This window comes from Nomascus leucogenys, chromosome 22a (genome assembly GCF_006542625.1).
Source record: "Nomascus leucogenys isolate Asia chromosome 22a, Asia_NLE_v1, whole genome shotgun sequence".
In the NCBI taxonomy this organism is placed as follows: Eukaryota; Metazoa; Chordata; class Mammalia; order Primates; family Hylobatidae; genus Nomascus; species Nomascus leucogenys.
In genome coordinates, this window is record NC_044402.1 from 137,737,458 (window position 1) to 137,761,112 (window position 23,655).

Below are 23,655 nucleotides of genomic sequence, written 5' to 3' on the forward strand. Positions count from 1 at the left end.
GAACACAAGAGGAAGACGTGTGTGCTGTTCACCCATCTGTCCCCATTGCCTTGTCTAATACCTGACACATGTTAGGTGCTCAGCAAATCTTTGCTGAATAAGTGATTGAATGAAAGACTGTGTACCCGTCCAGGCTCTAGGCAGCAAGTGACAGAAACTGACTCTGGTTAACATATGAAGAAAATTGAATCATTGGAAAAATGTTGAGTAGTTTATAGCAACAATGGGAAGGCTAGCAAATCAGGCTCAGTTCCACAAATGGAAAGGAACAAGGAAGTTGGGCAGCCCTAGCCACGGCTGAAATTCACAGACACAGCACAGGCTCGATGGCTCTTGCTGGAGCCCCAAAACCACTGGACACTGGCAGGGTCCTTTACCAGAAGTTTGCCGACCCCCATCTGGTAGAGTGCTGGGCATACCATGGGCTATGGTTTAAGAGCTCAGAAGCTGTGCTTAATCCATAAATCACCTCGTTTCTTTCCATCAGAGTAATCAGGAGTGGACAATATGTCTCTATTATCATCCTCATCTAGACAACCCTCTCTAATCAACTTCATGTTAAAGACACTTCAATTTCTATAGGTTCATGTTCAAACTGGCTGATTGCTGACGCTGTTTATGCCTTGCTCCTCGGCCCACCTCTAAGCTCCCCTGCAGCTGTGCTGGCTGGTTCCAGGTGTGCTGACAGCACTCCACCTCAGTGGCCCACATCTCTCTGCTTCTCTGCCGAGGACTTTTCTAGCAACAGTGTGTGCAGGGCAGCCTCAAAATGCTGGCGTGTAACGCCCCCAGGTCAACCCCTGTGAGTGTCAACTTGACTGGATTGAAGGATACAAAGTATTGTTCCTGGGTGTGTCTGTGAGGGTGCTGCCAAGGGAGATTAACATTTGAGTCAGTGGACTGGGAGAGGCAGACCCACCTCAGTCTGTTTGGGCACTATCTAATCTGATGCCAGCACAGCCAGAATAAAGCAGGCAGAAGAACGTGGAAGGACTACACTGGCTGAGTCTTCCCACCTTCATCTTTCTCCCATGCTCGATGCTTCCTGCCCTGATACATCAGACTCCAAGTTCGTCAGCTTTTGGACTCTTGGACTTACACCAGTGGTTTGCCAGGGCTTTCGGGCCTTCGGTCACACACTGAAGGCTGCACGGCCAGCTTCCCCACTTTTGAGGTTTTGGGACTCAGACTGGCTTCCTTGCTCCTCAAATTGCAGACGACCTATTGTGGGACTTCACCTTGTGATCGTGTGAGTCAATACTCCTTAATGAACTCCCTTTCATGTATATATCTATCCTATTAGTCCTGTCCCTCTGGAGAATGGTGACTACTACAACCTGCAACCAAAAAGAGATGAGGGTCAGTCCATAAACGCCCAGCTTTCTGTTCCTCGTGGCATTCTCCCCACTTTCTCAGTGGGTTTCCAGGGGGACTGAGCCCCAGTTGCTCTCAAGGGTAACATGCTTTTAGTTAATGCACCATCCCTTGACTTGCCAACTTCTTTGTCTTGCTTCTCAGTGGCTTCATTTGTGCTTCCCACACACCTTCCCAAACAAATGACTGCAGCCAAAACTTGGTCAGGATCTGCTTTCGGGGAACTCAACATAAGGCTGGTTTACAAATGACCAGTCAACTTCTTCAACTACAACTCCTATCAAATGTAACTGTTTTAAATGGAGTCTTTCAAAACAAATATTCTTTCCCAGATACACGAGTTCCGCCAATTTCTTTTTATTGTGCTATTTCTATTTCTAACATCTCTTATAAAATTCATGTAAATGCTGGGAATTTACTATTCTCTTGAAATCAAACATGCATAGATAGCTCCCTTTGCAGATGCCCAAATACCTTCTCTTCGATGACCTTTGGCAACAGCAGCATGGTTTTCACAGAGGCATCTGACATAGGCAGGAAAACAACATCAGTTTTCCAGGTTGAGCGATACTTGGGTGGTGTCCCTGTCATGCACAGAGGCCCTTGAATCGCTGGCCTTTTCCCATCACTCGTGACCTAATGCCTTCAAGCTTTGACAACTAGATTCCAAAATACTACTTCTTTGGTGTTTTGGTCTTTAGCAGGTTTATGCCCACCATAAAGTTGGGTGGAAGACTCGGGAATATCACGGAAAAGGATCAACCGGCTCTGCATGGGATCTCAGGAATGCTGAGGGGTGGCCCAATGCTGGAGAGCAAGATTCCAAGAAAACGGGAAGACCCCAGGAATCCCATGGCTCTTACAGCAGCTCACCATCAGTATTCAGCTCCCAGGGAAGGGGAGGCACAGGCAGCAGCAAAGCTCAGACCCAAACTAAAGCGAGGAGGGGTATGGCAGAGGGCAGCCTCTGGACTGGGCCCCCTGGCCTGGCAGTGTCGGCAGCCCCCAACTTCTCCAGAAGCCACACCCAGATAGGTGGAACCCTGAGAGCCTGGCTCAGGAAGCGCAGCTAGGTCCAGCTGGAAATCTGACAACAATGGAAATTTGGCAGGAAAACACGAACCATCTCCTAAAAATGAATCGCCATGGGGAAAGAAATTTAAAATGGTTCTTGAGGGTTCAAAACATTGGCTGTCTACAAAAAGGCTGGCGCCCATTCATAAGTGCTGTGATTTCTTTTTAATTATGCAGAAAATCGTTAAGAGGGAATAAAAGTATAAAGCACTTATATTTAAAAACCCAGCAAAACTGCTGTTGAAAGGATTGAGATGTGCTCATAGTTGAGTGCAAATAGACGTCCTCGTGACTTGGCCTTGGAGCCCAGGCAGGCCGTGCTCAGCCCAGGCTACCTTCTGCACCAGCCCTCAACGCGTGCCAGAGCCCCCAGCTTCTCCAAGTTCTTTCCTAAGCCAGAGCAGCTCAGGATAATGAGAAGAGATGGAAAAGACTACAATGAAAGGAAGGAGAAGGATAGAGACTCGCTGTCCGAGAAAGAGTGATGGAAGGTCTTGGGGAGGGTCATGCGGAAGGCATGCTTTGTTCTGGGAAAAGACACATGGCTCAGATCTGACTTCCAGAGAAACAGCCAGAAACATCTAGAGAATGGCAGTGAGGGTCCCACAGAAGCCAACCTTGGAGCTCTGAGAGGGCTTCTGGGTCACCATGACTTGCCCAGATCCTCCATTAGAACATAGCTGGGTGAACAGGACCACTCTGACCCTCTGTTTCATCATCTCTAAAACGAGAACAATGACCGCTACTGAACAGCACCACCTAAGATGTGTGTGAAACACCTAGTACAGCACCTGACCCACAAAGGCTTCTGGATAAAGGTGCGCTGTGTTCGTTAAGGTCACACCAGCTGCTAGAACAGCCCAAGACCTCAGTCTCTGACTTCAATAGAAGTTTATTTCTTAGTCACAAAATCCAAAACAGGTGTTCTTTATTGGCAGGCCACCTTCCACGGGCCAGGCTGGAGGCTTCCCCAGAGAGAGCTCAGTGGATATTAGGGTCAGGGACATGTCAGGGTTCAAGGAAGGACACAGAGTCCTTGGCATAGTCTGGCAGAAGATGCGTCTTGGGAAGAGAAATCCATGAGCTGTCAAGGGGTCAGGAATCCTGCAGCTCAGATCATGTTTTGCTGAACCCTAAGTTAGGACAGACAATGTAACAAAGGATTTTGTTTTATTTGCTCTGTGGGAATAAATGGGAAAAACTGCTCATCCACCGCCTAAGCACCTTGCCTTACCCCGAGTTAGCAGCACACACAGCTTGACCAGCCACTCACCTGGACTTCCGTCACTTCCTGTGTCTCCTGAGTCAGGTGAGACAGTGGGTGTGATTATCCCAGCAACCTTGAGCAGCCAAGGGACACGTACAGAGAAGCAATGCATAGATAGAGTGAACCAAGAATGGCAGGGATAGGCATGCTGGCAACAGGAGGTGGAAAGGGAGAGAGGGTTCCATCTCTGGAGCCCTTGGAAGTGAGTCTCCCAGTGATGGGCCCTGCCCCAGTCGATTGTAACATGCCTTGAGCAGACCATCTAGGTATGTTACAAATATTGGTGTCCTACTCCTGTACCTTGGGCCTGACTACTCCCCCAGGTTCCACGTGGGAGTATCTGCAGGTCTTTGCCAAGAACATTTTCTTACACCACAGAAGGCCCCTTTGCCAGTGTGCCTGCAAGCCAAGAGGACCAGAGCATGCATGCCTCAGTGACCCATGGAAACAGGTGTGTGACTAACTGAGCTCCTTCACCCATCTGCTGGGCTACGAGGTGCAGTGCCACAGGTGCTCCCAGGGTTTCCCTGAGGGATTAGGCTCTGGGCACCCACAGTGGATGCTGACTACACACCTGTTAACAGTGCTCTCCCCTTCCTTGTCTCACTCCCCATTTCTCAGCCACTCAGCGACTTCCTTCACCTCCCAAATAAACTACTCACACCCATATCCTTAGTCCCAGGGGCTGCTTCCAGAGGAACTCAAAAAGTAAACCCAGATTGCGATGCTCATTTTAGGTCCATAGCAGATCAAGTCAATGCGAGGGGGCGGGGGCGGGGATCCCTTGGGAAGTGCAGCACTCAGCCCGTCGCTATGGGAGCTGAGCCCAGAGCTCTCTGCTCCTGAGGTTCCTGCAAGAGGCTGGTGTTGGGTGCCTGGCGGATCCCAGGGTTGGTCACCAAGGGTCACAGCTCAGAGCACACTGACCTGAGCACACCATGGTAGCTGCCGAGATAGAAGAGGACTGGGGAAGAGGTCATGGTGACCTTGTGAGTACTAAGTGGCACTTCTGAAGAGGGCCACACTCCTCTCTCCTTTCCCAATAGACCAACTGGCAAATTCATCCCCTGATTTTACATAAAACAGTTCTGCTGACACCCAAGATTCCTGTAATTCTACCCTCAGCACTTGTCAGGACATATGTATTTTATCCAATCAGTTGTTTCCTTCGTAGGTGGAACTCAAGTGCCATCTGAATATGTATTTGTTGGTTTCTTGTATTATTTGTGAAGAGAGAAAAAAAAAAGTCTTTAAGAAAAATTAAAAAATGAAAGACCTTGTGCTTTGTCTTTGAGACTCCAGGAAAGGGGTTGCAGGTCATGGGGCAACACTGAATCTCTCAGCCATTGTGAGAGGGAGCAAATCAACCCCTTGGGAAAGGATCACTGTGGAGAGGAAGACAGGAGGAGGCTGAGGCTCTGAGGGCCAACCAAGAGTCAGAGGGAAAGATGGAAGCCAGCCTAGCTCTGAAAAATCAGAAACACTGCCGGGACCCAACAGCAGGAACACCTTCTGCTTGGCCATGGAGCACTGGAGCGTGTGGGGCTGAATCCACAAAGCGGGGGATGCTTGTCTCCACCCAGTCTCTTTGCACACTGGCTGATAAAGCTCTTCTGCCTCCTCCACTGGAAATGAAAGGGTGTTGCACAGGTCCATGGGGCCAGAACCAAACCCAGTTTCCCCAGCCTAGGGGTGATTCTGACAATCGCTGCTATGGAAACAAGACAGCCAAAAACGCCACACCCAGGAGACTTTCAATATACTTTATTAAAAAGTTTCTTTGTATAAATTTCCTAAAAATTTTAAAATTAAAATTAAATCCCTTCCCCCCTGCACAAAAAAAACACACACACAACATTAGAGGAATGCCAAAAATATTCTCTATTACAACTTTTTTTAATTCTTTAATTAAGGCATTGGTCCCAACGGTGCACATAGATTAAGGGATTTTGCTTCCTTCTGAACTAGATCATTTGTTAGAGGCTTTAGAAAAAGAAAATTAGCTTGAAATCTAATCCAGGAAATTGGGGGCAGGGAATGAAAAAGTTGGTCTCTTGTTTCTCCATGATACACAGGCTTCCCATCTAAAGTCATGCTTAACTAAAAGGGAAAAAAAAATGAACCAAGCAAAAGTATATAGAGCAGCTGTGACATTTGCATTATTTTCTAGACTTTACATTTGCCTGCAACAGGCATAACATGAAACTCCAGAGGGAATTTGGATTGATGGGAATGTTCACATAAACACCAGCAGTGGCTAACTGTTACACAACATTCAAAGTATTCGAGAGAACTGCCTGGAGACGGAGAGCGAGGGTCCACAGACACATTAGCACCATACTGATAGGTCATGCAGCAGGATGTTCCCTCCCGAGTTTGAGTGTAAATCAAAGCATGAAATGATGCAGTGCAAGGGAATCTACACCCGGAGCTTCTACAGAGACAAGTTGGCAATGGCTGACTCCTTCTTCTTCAAGAGGTATATGATGTTGGCCAGCCACGCTTAGGTTCCCATCACACTGATGACTCCGGGTTTGGCGAGCACTGAGCGTCGAGAGAGGGGGTGGGTGGGGTGAGGTGAGGAGTCAAGAGAAGAGAGGAAAAGCCATATTACTGACCCAAAAGGGCACTGTCGTTATCACGACACAGTCCCGCAGCCTCTGGTCTCCATCACCTGTCTCACTTTTCTACTCAGTACCATCAATGGCCCTCTGTGACCTTCTTGGCCTGGGGCCCCAGGGCCCGGGGATGTCTAGGAAATCTGATTCCATTCTTTTGCCCTGCACCATCTACCAGGGCTTTATACAAACTGAACTCTCCCCATTCTGGCACTGACCCCAGGCTCTGTTCAAAGTGTTTATTTTATTACCAGTTGAACTGCGCAATATAATGGAGATACTGGATGGCCCCAGTGACAACATTGTTATTTATAGGAAGCAAAACTATTTAAAATATAAATTTGTGGGGGGTATTTATCTTTGGTGTTATCTGTAGTTGTTCATTATATTATCTTCCCAGGAATCATTTTTGGTGCAATATTTTACAAATAACAGCAACTTAGTAACATTTCTGAAGAATGACAAGGGACAATATGTTTTTAGAAACCCAAAATAGGAATTCAAAAAGAAATTTCACGGGTTGTATTTGAACCTGTTCCTTATCTGAGGATACAATTTATCTTCTTTTTCATATGTATCATAATCATTGCACTTCTAGTATTTTTCAAGGTGACTTATTGACCTGAATCTCTTATTTGCAAAAGCCATAAATACAAGGAAGAAATTACTTACCAGGAGCGCAAACCTTTTCACATTCTTTCTGTGATCCAAATTTGTTTTCGTTTCCACCACAACCTCCATACCAGAATCTTGCACAGCTTTGGGTGTTTGGATCATAGTACCATTTTAATATGAAATCCCTGCAAGTTCCTTCGTCTTTCGGCAACTTGCATATATCTTTAATAAAAACATGAGAAAAGGACATTGATGAGAACATGCGTGTTACTCTGCTCCCGGTCCTGGGGCTGACAGTCTGATGACCTTACTGTGGCAGAAGGAAAAAAAGCAAGAGCTTCCAGGTGAAAACTCCCTTAACCTGCTTGAATCTCCATTTCCTCACTGCCATATGGACATAGGAATTGCTTACAGCATTGTGAGAGATAGATGAAATTATATCAATGAAAGGGCTTCATAAACAGCACTCAGAATCCCAAATGCTGGCAAAGGTTATTGAATAATTTTAAATGAAATGAATTGTTTTTCCCCTTTCCAATCACTGGGCCATTTGCCCTCCAAATCCTTCCATGTTAAATCCCCAGAAAAGAAACTGAATTTTAAAACCTCAGGGTTTTATATTTCTTGGCAAAATGGAAATTCGATTCTGTTGGAATATAGTTCAAAAATAAGGCTCTACCTTTTATTACAAGCCAAGTAGACTGAAAATTAAAGGTAAAGCAGAAAAGAAAATCCTTTATGATTATGTGTGTGTGTGTGTGTGTGTGTGTGTGTGTATGCACGCATGTGTGGTAGCCAAGGGCCTTTGTGACCTGCCAAATGAAACACTTAAAACGAAGAGCTAGCACTGATGTAAAATTCATGCGGCAAAAATGTCACATAGCAGAGCTATTTTGAAGACAGAGAAGCATTCTTTTCCCAGTTAAGGAAGTTTATGTTTTAAATGCACACGTCTGATGTAGCCCAGCTGCAAAGTAAAGCAAAGGTCCCCTCGACGCCTGGAGAGAAGAGTTTACAGTTCACACACAGCACGACTCCTGTTTACAGAGTTTTCTGGCAAACTCCAGATTGTTCTGGGAAAGAGAAGCATTGATGTCAACTGTTATCTGTAAGTTCGAAAACGTAAACCTTCTTTTTCCAAAACTTCCTGGAGCCAATAATTCTGCATGTTCCTGTGAGTAGCTAACAGGCTGGAATTATCCAGCTCTCCCCTACAAAGAGATGCTTCTCCATCTCCTTTGTCCCCAGCGAGGCAGGCTCCTCACAGCTGCGGAGGTGGTGAGCATCTTTGCTTCCGATAGATACCAAAAAGGACAAGGAAAACCTAAGTCTTCAGTGGATAATCATAGCTTGGATCACCCACGATGGACCAGACTCAAAGGTGCACAGGACTGAGGCTCAGAATCGGTCTAAAACATTTCCTCGTTGCTGCTGTCACCCAAATTCCAGGCTGGTGGCTGGTGGCTCCACAGTTACAACACCTCCTAGTCACAGACCCTCTCAGGGCCCAGAAAGCCAGTGGTCCCCCCGAGAGCCTTTGAAGACTCCAGGAAGTCAGAATAAAATGAAGACAATTTACAAAAACAACCTTCTTTCTCTCAAATATGCCAATAACTGAAGGAAAATGCCTGGCTTTCAAGGAAGGTCCTGGAGAGAACTGACAAGGCAAGGTTATTTAACCATCAAAACTTATTCCTCATTTACCGATGGGTTCCCTGTTAGTGTGAGGCCGGCGTCACATGATCTCCCTATTCTTCCTTCCTTCCCAGACCGTTGGCCAATGGACCCTATTTGCTCTATTTTGTTTGTTTCAAGTGCACTTCAGTCCTGACCATCTGTGTTTAGCTGTTCAGTTCCCAGTCCCCTGGGCTCTGCTGAACCAGTCACGAGAGGTCTGCCCAGAGCCACGGACACCCAGCCCCTGAGTGGCCTCACAGCAGCGTGCTCCACTCCCTGTCTGATTGGCTTCTCCAGCTTCCTTGGGTCCCCACCCTAACCCTCCAGTTCCACACCATGATACTGGCGTTTTCTGTCCTTATTTCAGTGACAGTCACTACTGAGACCCTGTAAGATTTACTAGTGGAAAATAAGGACACTGTTACTGTGGACAAGCAGATATTTGGAAAACCAAGAGAAATATATTAGTGAGGTGAGAATCCAGCACTATTCAAAGACAAAAACCTGGACTTCTGGACTTCTCTACTTCTGAAGCACAAAAACGGTGGATTTTATGTTCTTAAGAAGGCTTCTAATGCAAACTCCACATAATCTTGACTTCTGAGACACGTCATTTTGGCTGGACTCTCCTCAGCTATGAGTGCATATGTTAAAGCAACTGTTTTAAAGCAAAAAAAAAAAAAAAAAAGTATTTAAATGTCCTGGAGTACAAAGGGAGATGGCTGGCCCTCGTTGAACTTAACCTGGACTTTTCCCTAGAACAACCCGTCTTTGGATGCAATAGTTGTTCATCTTTTCCCTCTGAAATGAGTTTGCCCCCAGGCATAATCTATAGGAAGCTAGAGCCTTCTCTTTATCTGAGAGGAGTGCTTGGCTGAGTCTTCCTTAATTTGCTCTTCCTTATTATTGAGAACCTAGCGGGAGCCTAAAAGACAATAAGGAATGAAAATGATCCACAACCTTCCCCGGCTTCCTAAATTAGAATAACAATGTAAAAAAAAAAAAAAACAATGTAAAGAAGTTTGCTTGGAGAACAGAGGGGTGAAAGGCTACCTGACTCAGACCCACTGTCTGCTGAAACTTCCTTACTATTGGTCACTGGGCTTCAGGAAAGCATCCAAATAGAAGAGGAGAAACGGAGGCAAGCACAGTGTGAGGTTAAAGCCCTGTTCTGGGAATCCCACCTGTTCCCATAAGCCACAGGTGCCTAGAACATCCTAACAACAACCATTCAAAAACAGTGGGGCACAAGGCACCCTAAGCACCACAGTCCATTCTTGTAATAAAGATGTGCGGGAGTGGATGCGCATGTGCAACGCATGCACCTTCCCACAAGCAATAATATTCATAGAAAAAAATAGGAAGGCTATGCTTTGGGTCACTACTGGTTTTCATCAAAAGCCAGCAATGCTGTCACAATGAGAATCGTTAAACATATTTCTCTGTACATCCTGAATGCTTGACAATGCATATCTATTAACTTTATAATCAGCAAAAAATATATGTATTCTTCAAAGTGGAAAACATATTGATTGGAAAATCTTTTCTTTTTCATAGTTTGATATTCCCATAGTGTTTCAAAGCATTTTTAAAGGCATCGGCTTTGACATTTCCCAAACGTATTGATTTCCAAATCACTATGTAAGTACTTCCTTGAGCAAACTGAAGGAAGACAGACTGAGAGGTGTTTATGCTGCAATCATCAACATGTTCCTCATCAGTTTAATGGTGCCCAAAACAAGAAAATTCAATCACCTTCTCACTCGGCATTGTTGTTATGGTATAAAGTACTTCCATACCTTGGATGCAGGTATGATTTGCCTGAATGAAAACACTTTCCGCCGTCTACATTTTGAGCATTGGTCAGTTCAAAGGGTACCAAGGAAACTTACTAAATTTTTAACTTACTTTATTTATTTATTTATTTATTTAGAGACTGAGTCTCACTCTGTTACCCAGGCTGGAATGCAGTGGTATGATCTCAGCTCACTGCAACCTCTGCCTCCCAGGTTCAAGTGATTCTCCCGCCTCAGCCTCCTGAGTAGCTGGATTACAGGCATGAGCCACCATGCTCGGCTAATGTTTGCATTTTTAGTAGAGACGGGGTTTCACCATGTTGGCCAGGCTGGTCTCGAACTCCTGACCTCAAGTGATCCCCCTGCCTCGGCCTCCCAAAGTGTAGGGATTAGAGGCATGAGCCATCACACCCAGCCAATTTTTAACTTTATTTTAAAATGTAGCTGTGGTTAAATTTTGGACCCTTTACTCTTTCAGATCTTGACCAACAGACTTCTATTTTTTAAGACTTCAGGATAAAAAACTCTCCTTTGGGCTCATCATAACCTACACACGGCAACTAACCAGAAAACATCCTCACACAGTGATGAACAACAGACAGCCTGGAGAGGACCATTTCCTAGATCCCTGTAGCTATTTAACTTACTTCAGCCATGGGATTAGTTTGTTCTTTAAATTATTATTAACATAAAGTCAGGTATTTCCCCCAAATATACCATTTTATGCTGATCAAGGACATATATTCACATGGAACATGGCCAACCAAATACTGTATTCTATCCAATATAAGAGACCTTAATTTTATGATGCACTATTATCTTATGTTCCACTAAGTAACACAAAATACTACCAATAGACCATGATATGTTGTCAATTCTAAGTCACATTTCAGTTTCAGAAGTGTCCCAATGGGAATAAAATTGTGCATCTTAGAATCAATAAGTAAAACGTTAGTAAACACAAAATGATGGTTCCTTCAGGGCTATACAATTGGCCCAGTCATGTCTACTCAGACAAAATGTGATCAGTTCCACAGATTGCTAATTTCAAGAATAAATAATAAAGGACATGATGATTTTGTTAGTTGTTTTGTCTAGTTTCTGCATTGAAACTTCTTTAACACATGTGATTAAGCCAATAATTTAGGATTCATTTTGTAATATTGCAAAAAGTAAATTTTAAGTTAGATTTTTGTTGTTGTTGTTTAGAAATTCCAGAGTCTTAGCTTTAATAGTAATACACATAGAAAATACCTATCCAAAGCTTCCTTAGCTAAAACGAGAAGGGAGAAGAGGGAGGTGGTAACAAAAGCCTAAAACCAAAATTAGCAACTACATAGGACTGTCAAAATCAGCAGCAACAAAGCAGGTGGCAGAAAGGTCCAGCACACCCATGCTTTCAGGAAGCCATGGTAATGAATGAAAGATCCATTGCTGCTCACTGCCATTTACAGGAAGCAGATGTGTGACAGAAAAGTGGTTGGAGTATAACTCTTTTAGATGCTGAGCAAAGCAAAAAGCAGGGTGAGATATTTTGTGGGGGTTCATTTGGTTTTATTTAAAAAAATACAAACATTAACCATTTAAAATGAAATCATGTAATATTGCAAAGCCGGAATCCTGTGTGGTTGCTAACAATGTGCTAAGTATATTAATGGAATCAAGGTCTGTTAACAGAATCAACCTTCATCTCAAAGGCAAGAGTCTCCCTGCCACACACCAAACAGGGCCAGATCTTGTGGAGGACAAAAAATGCCCTAACCAGATTGCCCTCACATTACATGCCTGACTCAAATTCCTGATAAACAAGCATCTATTCAATGTGATTGTCAAAATGGGCAAATATTAACATATGCAAATGAAAACCAATGGTAACACTGGTCCTCTCCTCTTCCCCTGCCTTAGGTGCCCAGGACTAGGAAACTTTTCATTTCAGAGTGTTTCTGCCTACAAATTCCTTCACAGATTCAAACACAGGACACCAGGTTCCCAGAATCCAACGTCATAAACTATGAAAAATACAGGTTCTTAAGACAGTATCTTTTATTCACAGAAGTAAAAAAGCAAACAGTAGTATCTACTATTTAATACTAAGAAAGGGACCCATCTCTGTAAACATGTTTCTAATTAATGGATGCTGCAGAAAGTAAGAGGAATTAAAATGGACACATGCAAATATAAAAATATATATTTTAAAAACTTCATTTTGCCTGAATGGTCTAGAAAATGTGTATTTGGAGAAATAATGCATATTGTGGTCATTGGAATTTGGATGCAAAATACACATGCAACTACTGAGTAGGCATGCAGGTACTATCTTTTTTAAGTTATTTAATAAAGAGTGATTCATTGTCACTCCTTTTTCTATATCCAAATATATAAAAACCATTAAAAGATTTTCCCCCCCACCCCAGGGGAAATGGTTAAAATGACAATTATAGGAGAAGGTGAGGAAGGGAGAAAGAGAGGTTGGGGTGGATGGGTAGGATAAGCATTCCTCTCCTAATTCTGGTTATCCATTTTGAATTTTAGGCATTTTTAAGTAAATGTCCCATTTATTAGGTTGGTGGGAAAGTAATTCCAGTTGCTGCCATTACTTTCAGTGGCAAAACCTCAATTACTTTCGCACCAACCTAGTAATTCAAAATGAGCTCTCAAAAATGGCATATGACTGTATGTACGCCAACATATATTCATCAGGCCAAGGCAGGTTAAGTGCTTGTTTTGTTTCTATGAAATAATTAAGTTTAAGAGCTCAGAGATCAATTATGCAGAGCCTTGTTCTTTTTTTTTTTTTTTTAAAGAAGTAATTTATGTCTTCACTCTGGGCAGGAAAACACACATATGCATGTGTACACACATACATACACAGACACACACACGTGAAATGGTGAGAGGACATTCACATCCTGGGTCTGAGGGTTATGCCACAATTAGTATGAAGGAGAAAGGTTTTATTTAGATTCATCTGTATCAACTACTTGTAGCCTTGAAAGAAACACAAGTCCCAGTTTCAAAAACTCTTTTCTCTTTATTACAGGTAGACAGGCGATCTCAGTGTTGAATGTCTGGATCAAAAGCACCTTCTTAATTCTGAACCTCACAACTCAATATATATATTTAAAAAAAAGGAAAAGAAAAACAAAACAGCCCAGCCAGACCCTTGCTTAAAGATTTTGTTGTTTATATTAACTAAGCACTGTTTATACAGTCTTGTCCCTTTTGGACCACACATAAGAGAATCAAAAACATCCCCAAATCTTGCTGTCTAGTTTACTTATTATCGATCTCTGATCTCTAGTTTACTCCAAGTCTTTTTCTCTCAATGAAGCACTAAATTGGCTAAAAATTTTCTATTTCCCACACTGTATTCAGGGTGAAGTTAACCAACGAGTGAGAAATGACACACACAGATTTCAGCAACTTTGAAGTTAGAGTTGAATCTGTCCTAACGCACACCTTTGGGGAAAACCTACTGTTCTCTGTGGCTTCTCTTTGAGCTCAAGCGTCCTGGTGGGGTCACCTAACAGGCCCACTCAACAAACACCTTTAAAATCAATTACAGAAATGAGCATTGTGAAGAGAAATGCTTTCCTCCTCCTGACGGTAGATGATACACCAAAAAATAATGAATTGTCCCCTAGTTAGCAGAAAGCTTTGCTTCAGGTCTATAAAACATATTATATCTAAATTCCCATGGCATTTCCATTTTTTATGTTAGTACCGTCATTCTTTGCTGAGCCTATCAACTATTTTAATAATCACTTTCTCATGGATGAACAAGCCAAGTCCACATTCTGCTGAGTGAGACATTCCAGGTCTCTCAGACTTTTGCTGCCCAAGAACAAAAACAAGTAACAGCTGTCAGTTCCTGAATTACACCTAACCAGTCACTAACTTAGCACAGACCATGCACACACTCTGGGGCTCAAGCACATGAGAGAGAGTATCACAGACTCACACACTAAGCTGGGGTGTGTGCTTAGGATGTCAGGACCAGAACACCCCATAGGTCAGATCCAAACCCATGCATTTCATGGATTCCAGCCAGATTTGTCTGGTATTCTTCTAAGCAGTTTTTTTATTGGATTAAATCACTAAGTAAATGAAACGCCAATCTTCACAGCATCACAGACCACAAATCAACTCGAGTCCCAGTATGAGGCACAGGAGAAATGACTAATGGATACGTGAATTCTGGCGATAGCCCCAAAAGCACCTCCCATCAAATTTTCACTGGGTCTGGTCACAGGTAAAGTAAGACTCCATTTACACCTGGGATTATGCAGAATAAGATGATGTTGGGCTGCACAGAGCTGATGTGGACCTTTTCCCCATAGAAGTCATGCCTGGGCTAAGACTTAGAACCCAGGAAGGTAAATTGGAATCAAGGCTTCCAAAGCTTTAACATTTTTGGATGGTTATTTTCTTAGTGCCATTAATGGACCTAATAGTTTCACAACTCACCTGTTTCAGTGAGAGCCAACGGTTCTGTGCTCACCATTAGATTGATGGTTGAACTAGAAGCTGACCTTGCTGGCTGTGGGGGTGGGGGCTGAGATTTCTCTATAAAAGAAAAACATATGCAACTCGTAGGTAAATCAGAAACAGGAGGGCTTGGGAATCTTAGTGACTGATACAAGGTTGCCTGCTGTGATTGATGTCTTATGTGGGGGAGCAGCAATTGAAAGACACAGAACCAAGACACCTCTACATCCACGACTTATGCTGTGGGTTGCGAGTTGGATCCACGTGCTAATAAGCGACGGGAGGTGATCCCTGAACTTCTGAACAAATCCTCTCACCTCCCACACAGCCTCTTCTGCTGCTGTCCAGGAAAATAGAGCCCTAGGGTTGACCGGGTCTTTGGACTCATATCTCTATGGGCCTAATCCATGGCACTGGTGGGAATTCTCTTTCCTCAAGCTGGTTCCTTGATCTGAATAGCATTGGCCTGAAGAAAAGAGGAGCCTTCCCTTCACATTCCTGGAGCAGTGGGGGTCAAGAAGAATGGGAGGGGGGAACCCAGAAGAATTTAGAAAGATGAGAGAGGGGACCATGACTAATTAAGAAAAGCTGCAACAGCACTGAAGTGCAGGCCTCAGTGAAATGGGGGAGACCTGGGGACAACAGCCAGCCAAGGGCAGAGCCCAACTATGGTAAGATCAGGGCAGGGAGACTCAGCTATCGACATCCTCCACCCCCGGGGCAGTGAGACTTCAGGGACACCTCCATTACTCCCTAAGGGGCCAGTGACTGGCTGTTTTCCTGAACATGGAAACCTGGACAGGGTGGTGGGTAACCAGGAGCCCTCGCCGGGAGACGTGGCCATGTTCCCCAGGTGCAATGTTGGAAAGGGCTGTTCTCAGGCGACATGGATCTGGCTTCCTCCATAAAGTAGCCCAGGACCCAGAGGGCGGGACTGCATCCCACAGGGAATCCCATTTCCATTCTGTGTTTTATAAACTTAGGGTGCCACCAAAGCACCCAGGCTGAGTTGGTTTCTTGTTGTTGTTGTTTTTGTAATTTGTGGTTATTTCAGAATAGATTCAATAAGTAAGTGTCTCCTTTGTGTCCTATTTGATACTTTACATAGAAATCAGGTACTGACTTGTACTGATCATGTACTTACTTGTACTGAAACTTCCATGGTATGTGGCTCTGACTTGAGACCTCAGGTAGCAGACCACGGCCACGTGGTATGTCTGCCCAGCGAGCAGGCCTCCGATGACGCGGTCCGTGACTGTAAGGTTCTGCTTCAGAACCAGGGACTGATCATGGGCTGAGGTGATGGTGAGGTCATAAAAATAAGGACCGGGGGGCTCAGGCCTCTCCCAGTGGAGTTTGGCGCTGTTCTCTGTTATCTCAAACACCTGGACTTCGCGGGACACCTTAACTGGAAGATAGATCAGAGTGTGAAGATAAAAAATAAAATCCTCCGTGACTATTGTGCATGAGCGAGAGAGGAAATCTGAAAGGGATGTGTTAACAGACAAATTGACTTGAAATGTAGGTGAGGCGAGGAACTAATTTCTGTTCAAGCCCCTAAAAGATACTGCTCTCATACATGAAATGTGAAATTCACAGTAATGAAAAATCTCATTATTCATCAACTATATTTTTTTCTATTAAAAATCTCCACTGTTAAGCAGATACTTTGGAAATGCAGGGCCCAGCCTACTAATCATAAGTTGTGTTTGCTAGAAAATGAGCCCCATAATTTAAAATATATTAAGTCATAAAATGTTAGGGTATGACATGAAATTCTTTTAAAGGAATTCTGCCTTCTCTCTTTCATACTGTTCATAAAATGAAGATAATTTCCATTTTATCATGAGCCTTCCTTTACAGCTTGTGACATTCGGTAGTGTCTTCCAGTATCTTCTTTAAGAAAATGATAAAATAACATATTCTTGGTCTCATTAAAGCCATCTACCTTTTGTATCTAATTCAGTCTCAAATATATTAAGTTGGTTCTGAGTAATTGGTTTTTGCCATTACTTTCAATATTTTTCTCATGGTCAGTATGAGCATAGATTTCAGCCTTGGAGAATGACTGATGGTCCAGGCTCTGACTTTTCAGGCTGCTGGACTGAACACCCAATATCGCCACAGCACACAGCTTAGGGCCCCTTTTCCATGGGTATGAGGCAGAGACAAAGTTTGCAGTTGCAAAGGGCTCCCCCAGACCTTTTCAAGGCATATTCTAAGGTAGGCAAGTCCGGCTCCATACACCAGCCCAGAAACAGATGCCTTGCTGCCTAAGAACCAACTGCAGGCTTTTTCTTTCTGTCTCTCTCACTCCCTAAATAGGGGCTAAAACCCTATTTCGACATGGAACCTTTTCCCTTTAGTTTAAGACAACTCAATTTCCAGATGAGGTGAGCTGTGCCCCCACTGACATTCCAGACATAATGAGAGCTTCCCGTCTCCACCCCAAGACAGGATTGAGGGCACAGGATGGGGAGTGGGAGAAAACAGGCGGCAGAGGCTGGAATCCCTAACCAACACCTCTTAAAATACATCATCCAGCTGTACAAGCCCAGATCAAGGACTGTATTCTGAGTGTGTTACATGCAGGCTTTGAGGAACACACCCTGGAGCAGTAAATGAGGATGTCACAAGATGGCAGCCCTAGCAAGGGCTTTCTTACCCACGGGCTTTGTGATGTCTGGCTTGGTGGCAGCTGGTTTCGCTGCCTGTGGCCTAGGGGCCTCAGGCTTGGTCGCCACTGGTTTTGCAGCAGCAGCAGCGGGGGGTCTTACGGCTGCTGGCTTTGCTGCTACAGGCTTCGCTGCCGTTGCTGGCTTCACCACCACTGGGGGTCTAACAGTGGCCGTCTTTGTGGCCACAGGCTTGGCAGCCACAGGTTTTGCAGGGGCTGGTTTCGCAGGGGCCGGCTTTGCAGCGGCTGGCTTCGCAGACGGCTGATTTACAATAGTTACAGGATTTGTTGTGGTGGTCACCGGCTTCGTCGTAGTCACCGGCTTCGTTGTCGTCACTGGGTTGGATGTAGGACTTGAAGTAACGTTATTTGGAACATTTCTGTTAAGACAAATTAAATATTACCTCTACTTTTGCCTGCTGTCTAAAATAAATAAAGACATAACCCCATGAGTTACATTAAATTTCCTTTAGCAAAATGCATGCAATAGTTTTTATAGATTATGTATAGCAGTGTATATATTAAATTCCTTCTTTTAAGGATCTGTGCCTCCCTAAAAAAAGATATGGAACAGCATATTGAAAAATAGAATCATTAAAAATGAAGCTTATACTGTTCTACAAAAACATCTTTTAATTTCTAAAATAAAGGCAGAGAGAAAGTAAGAGACAATAATAAATAATATCCAACAAGTTCTCATTATAGCAATTAACCAACAAAACATACACCAAAAATTAAATGAAATCAGTAGTTAGCTACTTACATTATAAGAAAATATCCACTCAATCAAATGCTATGTTGAGCTGGAAAATTATAAAGTTAGCATGTACTGTTTTGCTCCCAGGGCTTATTATTGAGTATATATATTTTTTATTTCTCTTAATTTTTGTGTATGTGTATTTTTTTTTTACAATTTCTTGATCTATTACCAATATCTAGAGAGAATAGCAACCTAATCAAACAGACATAACAACACGGACCCATACTTCATAGCTTTCTTGATCTTCGAAGAAAATATATTATTTTATAGTCATATCTTGCTACATGTCCTAGGAAGTATTCATATATTTTCAAGTTAATATCATAAGACATCAAATACTAGGTTACTTCATTCATTCTGTTTTCCTAAACATAAAAAGGTTGAGCTAATTTTGGGGAATGTTTCAGAGAAAAAATACGAATCATTAGAGCCTAGAAAAACAGATGCTACAAAGCTAAATGAAGCAACCAGTGCCACGATAAGGGTCCTAGTTGCCTTAGCAATGATATTCATTCTTGCTATGCTGAGATTTAAAGCCACTCCTTCTGAGGTCAAAAGAAAGAGCTGAAGGACTTAAGTGGTGATAGAGAGAAGGGTCTGCAGTAGGGGGAGATGGACTCTCTTTCCCCATCTTGAGAGTCAGCCAGTAGTAAGCCAGATAGTCATTTTTGGAGGATCATTTGCATTCACATCTCGTCTGTGTACGAAGTTCAGAATCTGCAGAATCTGCACTTCCCTCCAAAGCATGACACACTGTGACGTTCTCTTAAGGAGCACACATTGCTGACACACTACAGGAGCTCAGTTCACAGCAGCCACATCACCCCAGCTAGCCCTCTGTCACATGGCCCCACTGCCCTCTTTGCTCCTAGGGTTGGCACTCAAGATGGAGCAGGGCATGAACCACGGCACACAGGCCAGGCATCAGCATCAGCATCAGCGTGGGTGCCACAGTCCTGCCCACTCCCACCCCTCCCCTCAGTCTTCATAGAACATGCACACGGCTTCCTATTATTACCATCATTACATGTTATCACAGCATTAATAATTTTAAGAAGATATGGAGTCCATTTTTTGGTGTATCCAATCCTTCTGTTATGTAATCATTTCACAACAGATACGGTAGATTGTTTGGACATATGGTCTCAATTATCTACCTTCTCTCTGCCCATGCCCTTTACAACGTAATGTGGCAAGTCCTTCCGTCAAGCCTAGTTTTCCACTCTTAAATCTAGTTTAGCCTTTGGACATGCTTTGGCCAATAGAATGTGGCAGAAGTAACAGTGTGCCAGCTCTAACCTAGGTTGTAAGAGGCCTTGCACACTTCTGTCTTCTCTCAGGGAACCCTGCCAGGTCACCTTGTGAACAAACCCAAGCTAGCCTGCTGAGAATGAGAGACCACGTGGAGCAAAGATGAGCCAGCCCAGCTGAGACCATTCTAGACCAGCAGCTCTATAGCTGAGAAGCAGGTGACCACAAACATAAGGGATCCAAGTAGAAAACTGAAGAACCACCCAGTTGAGCGCAGACAAAAATTGCTAACCCACAGAATTGCAAATTAAATAAATGGTTGTTGGCCAGGCCCAGTGGCTCATGCCTATAATCCCAGTACTTTGGGAGGCTGAGGTAGGCAGATCATTTGAGTTCAAGAGTTCTAGACCAGCCTGGACAACAAGGCGAAACCCCATCTCTACTGAAAAAAAAATACAAAAATTAGCCAGGCATGGAGGCTTGCACCCGTAGTCCCAGGTACTCGGGAGGCTGAAGCACAAGAATTGCTTGAACCCAGGAGGCAGAAGTTGCAGTGAGCCAAGATTGCACAACTGCACTCCAGCCTGGGCAAAACAGCAAGACTCTGTCTCTAAATAAATTAATTAAGTAAGCAAACAGATAGGTGATTATTGTTTTAAGCCACTAAGTTTTGGGTAGCTTGTTACGTGGCAAAAGCTAACTGATAAAACAGATTATTTGAGAAGCATGACCCACATTACCTTCGGGAAGTCACATTTTCTGGATTTCAAGGTCCTCATCCCATAAAGTCAGGAGTTAGTTGGAGGACCTGTGCATTCCCTGCAGTGCTACAATTTTTAAGACAATAATTATAATCACTTACACTTGTTTGTGACCAAACTTCACAAGGTTTTTTGTGGGTTGGTCCCCTTGGAACCAATCACACTGTTTCTTGATATCTGGGGACAAGTAAAAAGCATTTTCACCTAAAGAAAAAAACAAAGAAAACAATTGAACTGCACGCTAATAACATGAAAATTAAAATTAATCTGTCAACAAGTTAAATGAATCACATAGCATTTAGCCCATAATTATTGTTGAATTAACTATATCAGACAAACTACGTCCAGTGATTTTAAACATAAAGTATGATGGCATTTGATCCATAAAACGTGGTAAGCCAATATGTTCTATTTGGCAGTATTTGGGTGATTAAGTTAAATATATATTTATCCAACATGAGAGAGAAGACAGGGATAGAAGAAAAATCAAGTGGAGAGTTTAACAAGTTCTAGACCCTTGGACATCAGATTATAATCTAACCGCTTTTCAGATTTTCTCAATGCTTTGTTGAACAAAGCTTTTGTTTTTAATCTTTGGAAGACAGGAATAGTGACCTGTGGGTGACCCTGGGGGCTTACCTTTTCTCCACATTTTTCCTTGAATCTTTTGGGGGCCAGACCTTCACAAATGTGAACACTGTTTTCATAGACCTCAACATTCCCTTAAATAATAAACATTTAGCATATATATGTTTATTTATACTTTATAAATCCCCCTCATTTGTTCCAAGCCTTGCCTGTACTGACCCTGGGCTGCACACTGTACAAAGGCTCTGGAAACTATAATAGGCTGCACTTCCTCAAAGAGCAGTCTAGGGGACCACAGACCCACAAACAAATGATCAACAGGCCAGGTAATAGATGCCCTAAGTAGGGTGTCCGGATTAACCATGAGCAGGCCTTGGGAGCAGGCGCCTTCATGGCAAGCAGAAGCCATTGGAATTGAGCTTTGAAGATGATATGGGTTTGCTGTTAAAGTGCGGTGGAGAGCATTCCAGGGAGGTGGAGCCCCATGAGCAAAGACCCAGTGGTATCCAAGCATGGGGCTGGTGGCTGAGCCCAGATCAAAGCAACTCTTTCTAGAAGCTTTCCCCGGTGCCCCTAACAGAAATCACTTCTCTTGTGACATGCCAGCCTATTATGTCATGCGTGATAAATGTGCATTTGATCCATTTGCCCACCCACTTGTAAACTGTTAAGGACACCAAGAGTGCCTTATGACTAGGTGATGCTTGGTCAAATGTGGTGGAATAAAGGAGTCAATGACAGCGAGGATTCTGTCTGCATGTTCCCTGCTTACTCTGGCTCCTAAAAGCATTTGTGGCATATGGCAGGTGTCTGTTAAATGAACGAAACAGTTCCTGTCAACACATCGGTTGTCTTTTCCACGACTGTTCCCACACTTCTCTTGGCCCGAGCATAAAGCCAGGCCAGGGCACATGCTGTGCCACGCAGGACTTACTGCTGACAAAGGACGGCAACAGCCTCCCGAAGCGCATCAAAGGCTCCTCATTGAGCTCGGTGGACTTGTCCACTAATTTGAAGAAGACGTCGTTTGGCTCACTGGCGAAGGTGTACACCTCCTTGATGTTCACCTTCCTGCCAATGCCCAGGACCACGAAGAAGTAGCCCTTGCATTTGGCCTGCAGGATGACTCTCTGGGCCTCCTCCAGCTGCTGCTCCTGCACCTCGCCCGTCAGCATCAGGACCACAATTTTCAGGTCCCGTGGGTTTGGAGCACTTTCAAAGACATTCTCTATGGTGTATTCAATGGCACTGCCCAAGGCCCTGGTTCCCTGCAACTGTGTCATTCCCCTGCTGAGGAAGTCCACCAGCTTCTCCTTGGAGCCATAGTCAGTCAGGGAGAATTCCACCTTCACAGGTGGCATGCTGGCACTGCCCACAGACTCAGAGGGCGCGTGCTGCACAACGGCCACTCTGGCGAAGTGCTGGGAGGCCTTGGGGTCTGGGCTCATGTCCAGTTGTCTGACCAGGTACGCTATGTACTTCTTCATCTCATTGAACTGGAATAGGGTGGTGGTCTCAGCGCTGTCTAAGATGAAAGCCATGTCGATGTCCACATCGCTCCCTGCCGCTCTCCTGTCCCTGAAGGAAGGCCTCCAACTGCCAAATCCGCAGGATGGGTCGATGTTGCAGATGTCTAGAAAGAAGCATGGCAGCCTATTTGTTCTGTGACACCCACAGCAGGATACACAGCTCATCAATCTGCTGGGAGACTTGGGTAATTAAAATGATCACATAAGATCAAAAGCGGGCCGGAAGCAGTGGCTCATGCCTGTAATCCCAGCACTTTGGGAGGCCGAGGCAGGTGGATCACGAGGTCAAGAGATCGAGATCATCCTGGCCAACATGGTGAAACCCTGTCTCTACTAAAAATACAAAAATTAGCTGGGCCTGATGGCACATGCCTGTAGTCCCAGCTACTAGGGAGGCTGAGGCAGGAGAATCGCTTGAACCCAGGAAGCAGAGGTTGCAGTGAGCCAAGATTGTGCCCCACTGCACTCCAGCCTAGGCGACAAGAGCGAGACTCTGCCTAAAAAAAAAAAAGATCACAACGAAAACTGATTTATATCTTGCTGCCTTGATTTGATTACGGCCAGTTTTCAGTTTCTATCACCTAATACTTAGTAGATGAAACAAATCAGTAACCTAAAATCTTTGTAGTATACCATGTGCTGGCATTTTTTAAAGAAATGAAAAATTATCTTACTTCTTTGCCACTCTTTGAAGAAGTATGTTCTAGAAAGTCACTAGTGCCAAATATTTTCATTCTAGATTCTAATGTCTAAACTTAAGCAGAAACTGCCTCCTCCTTTGTTACCTATAAAATGAATTATCCCCCATCAAAGAGAAGCTGTTTTGGGAGGTTCATTTTTTTTTTTTTTTTTGAGACAGAGTCTTGCTCTGTCGCCCAGGCTGGAGTGCAGTGGCGCAATCTCGGCTCACCGCAAGCTCCGCCTCCCGGGTTCACGCCATTCTCCTGCCTCAGCCTCTCCGAACAGCTGGGACTACAGGCGCCCGCCACCACGCCCGGCCAATTTTTTGTATTTTTAGTAGAGACGGGGTTTCACCGTGGTCTCGATCTCCTGACCTCGTGATCCGCCTGCCTCGGCCTCCCAAAGTGCTGGGATTACAAGCGTGAGCCACCGCGCCCGGCCGGTTCATTTTTAATATAGAAATTGCTGCAATAGTATTTACACTGGTAAATATGAGGCT

At 44.0% G+C, this 23,655-nt stretch overlaps 1 protein-coding gene across 3 annotated transcripts in view; it reads right to left on the reverse strand.

Annotated features, from left to right (window-relative positions):
• Nucleotides 1-5,465: 5,465 nt before the first annotated feature.
• The window catches only part of COL6A3 (collagen type VI alpha 3 chain), a 91,159-nt gene continuing 72,969 nt past the window's right edge, over nucleotides 5,466-23,655 (reverse strand). For all 3 annotated transcript variants that reach the window (XM_030802861.1, XM_030802859.1, XM_030802862.1), the window contains 7 exons: nucleotides 21,881-22,579; nucleotides 20,460-20,562; nucleotides 17,575-17,966; nucleotides 16,054-16,317; nucleotides 14,889-14,987; nucleotides 7,006-7,170; nucleotides 5,466-6,259 (listed from right to left, as the gene is read on the reverse strand). In XM_030802861.1, the coding sequence (XP_030658721.1) occupies nucleotides 6,219-6,259; nucleotides 7,006-7,170; nucleotides 14,889-14,987; nucleotides 16,054-16,317; nucleotides 17,575-17,966; nucleotides 20,460-20,562; nucleotides 21,881-22,579 (1,763 nt within the window). In that variant the 3' untranslated portion in view covers nucleotides 5,466-6,218. The remainder of the gene's footprint in view (nucleotides 6,260-7,005; nucleotides 7,171-14,888; nucleotides 14,988-16,053; nucleotides 16,318-17,574; nucleotides 17,967-20,459; nucleotides 20,563-21,880; nucleotides 22,580-23,655) is intronic.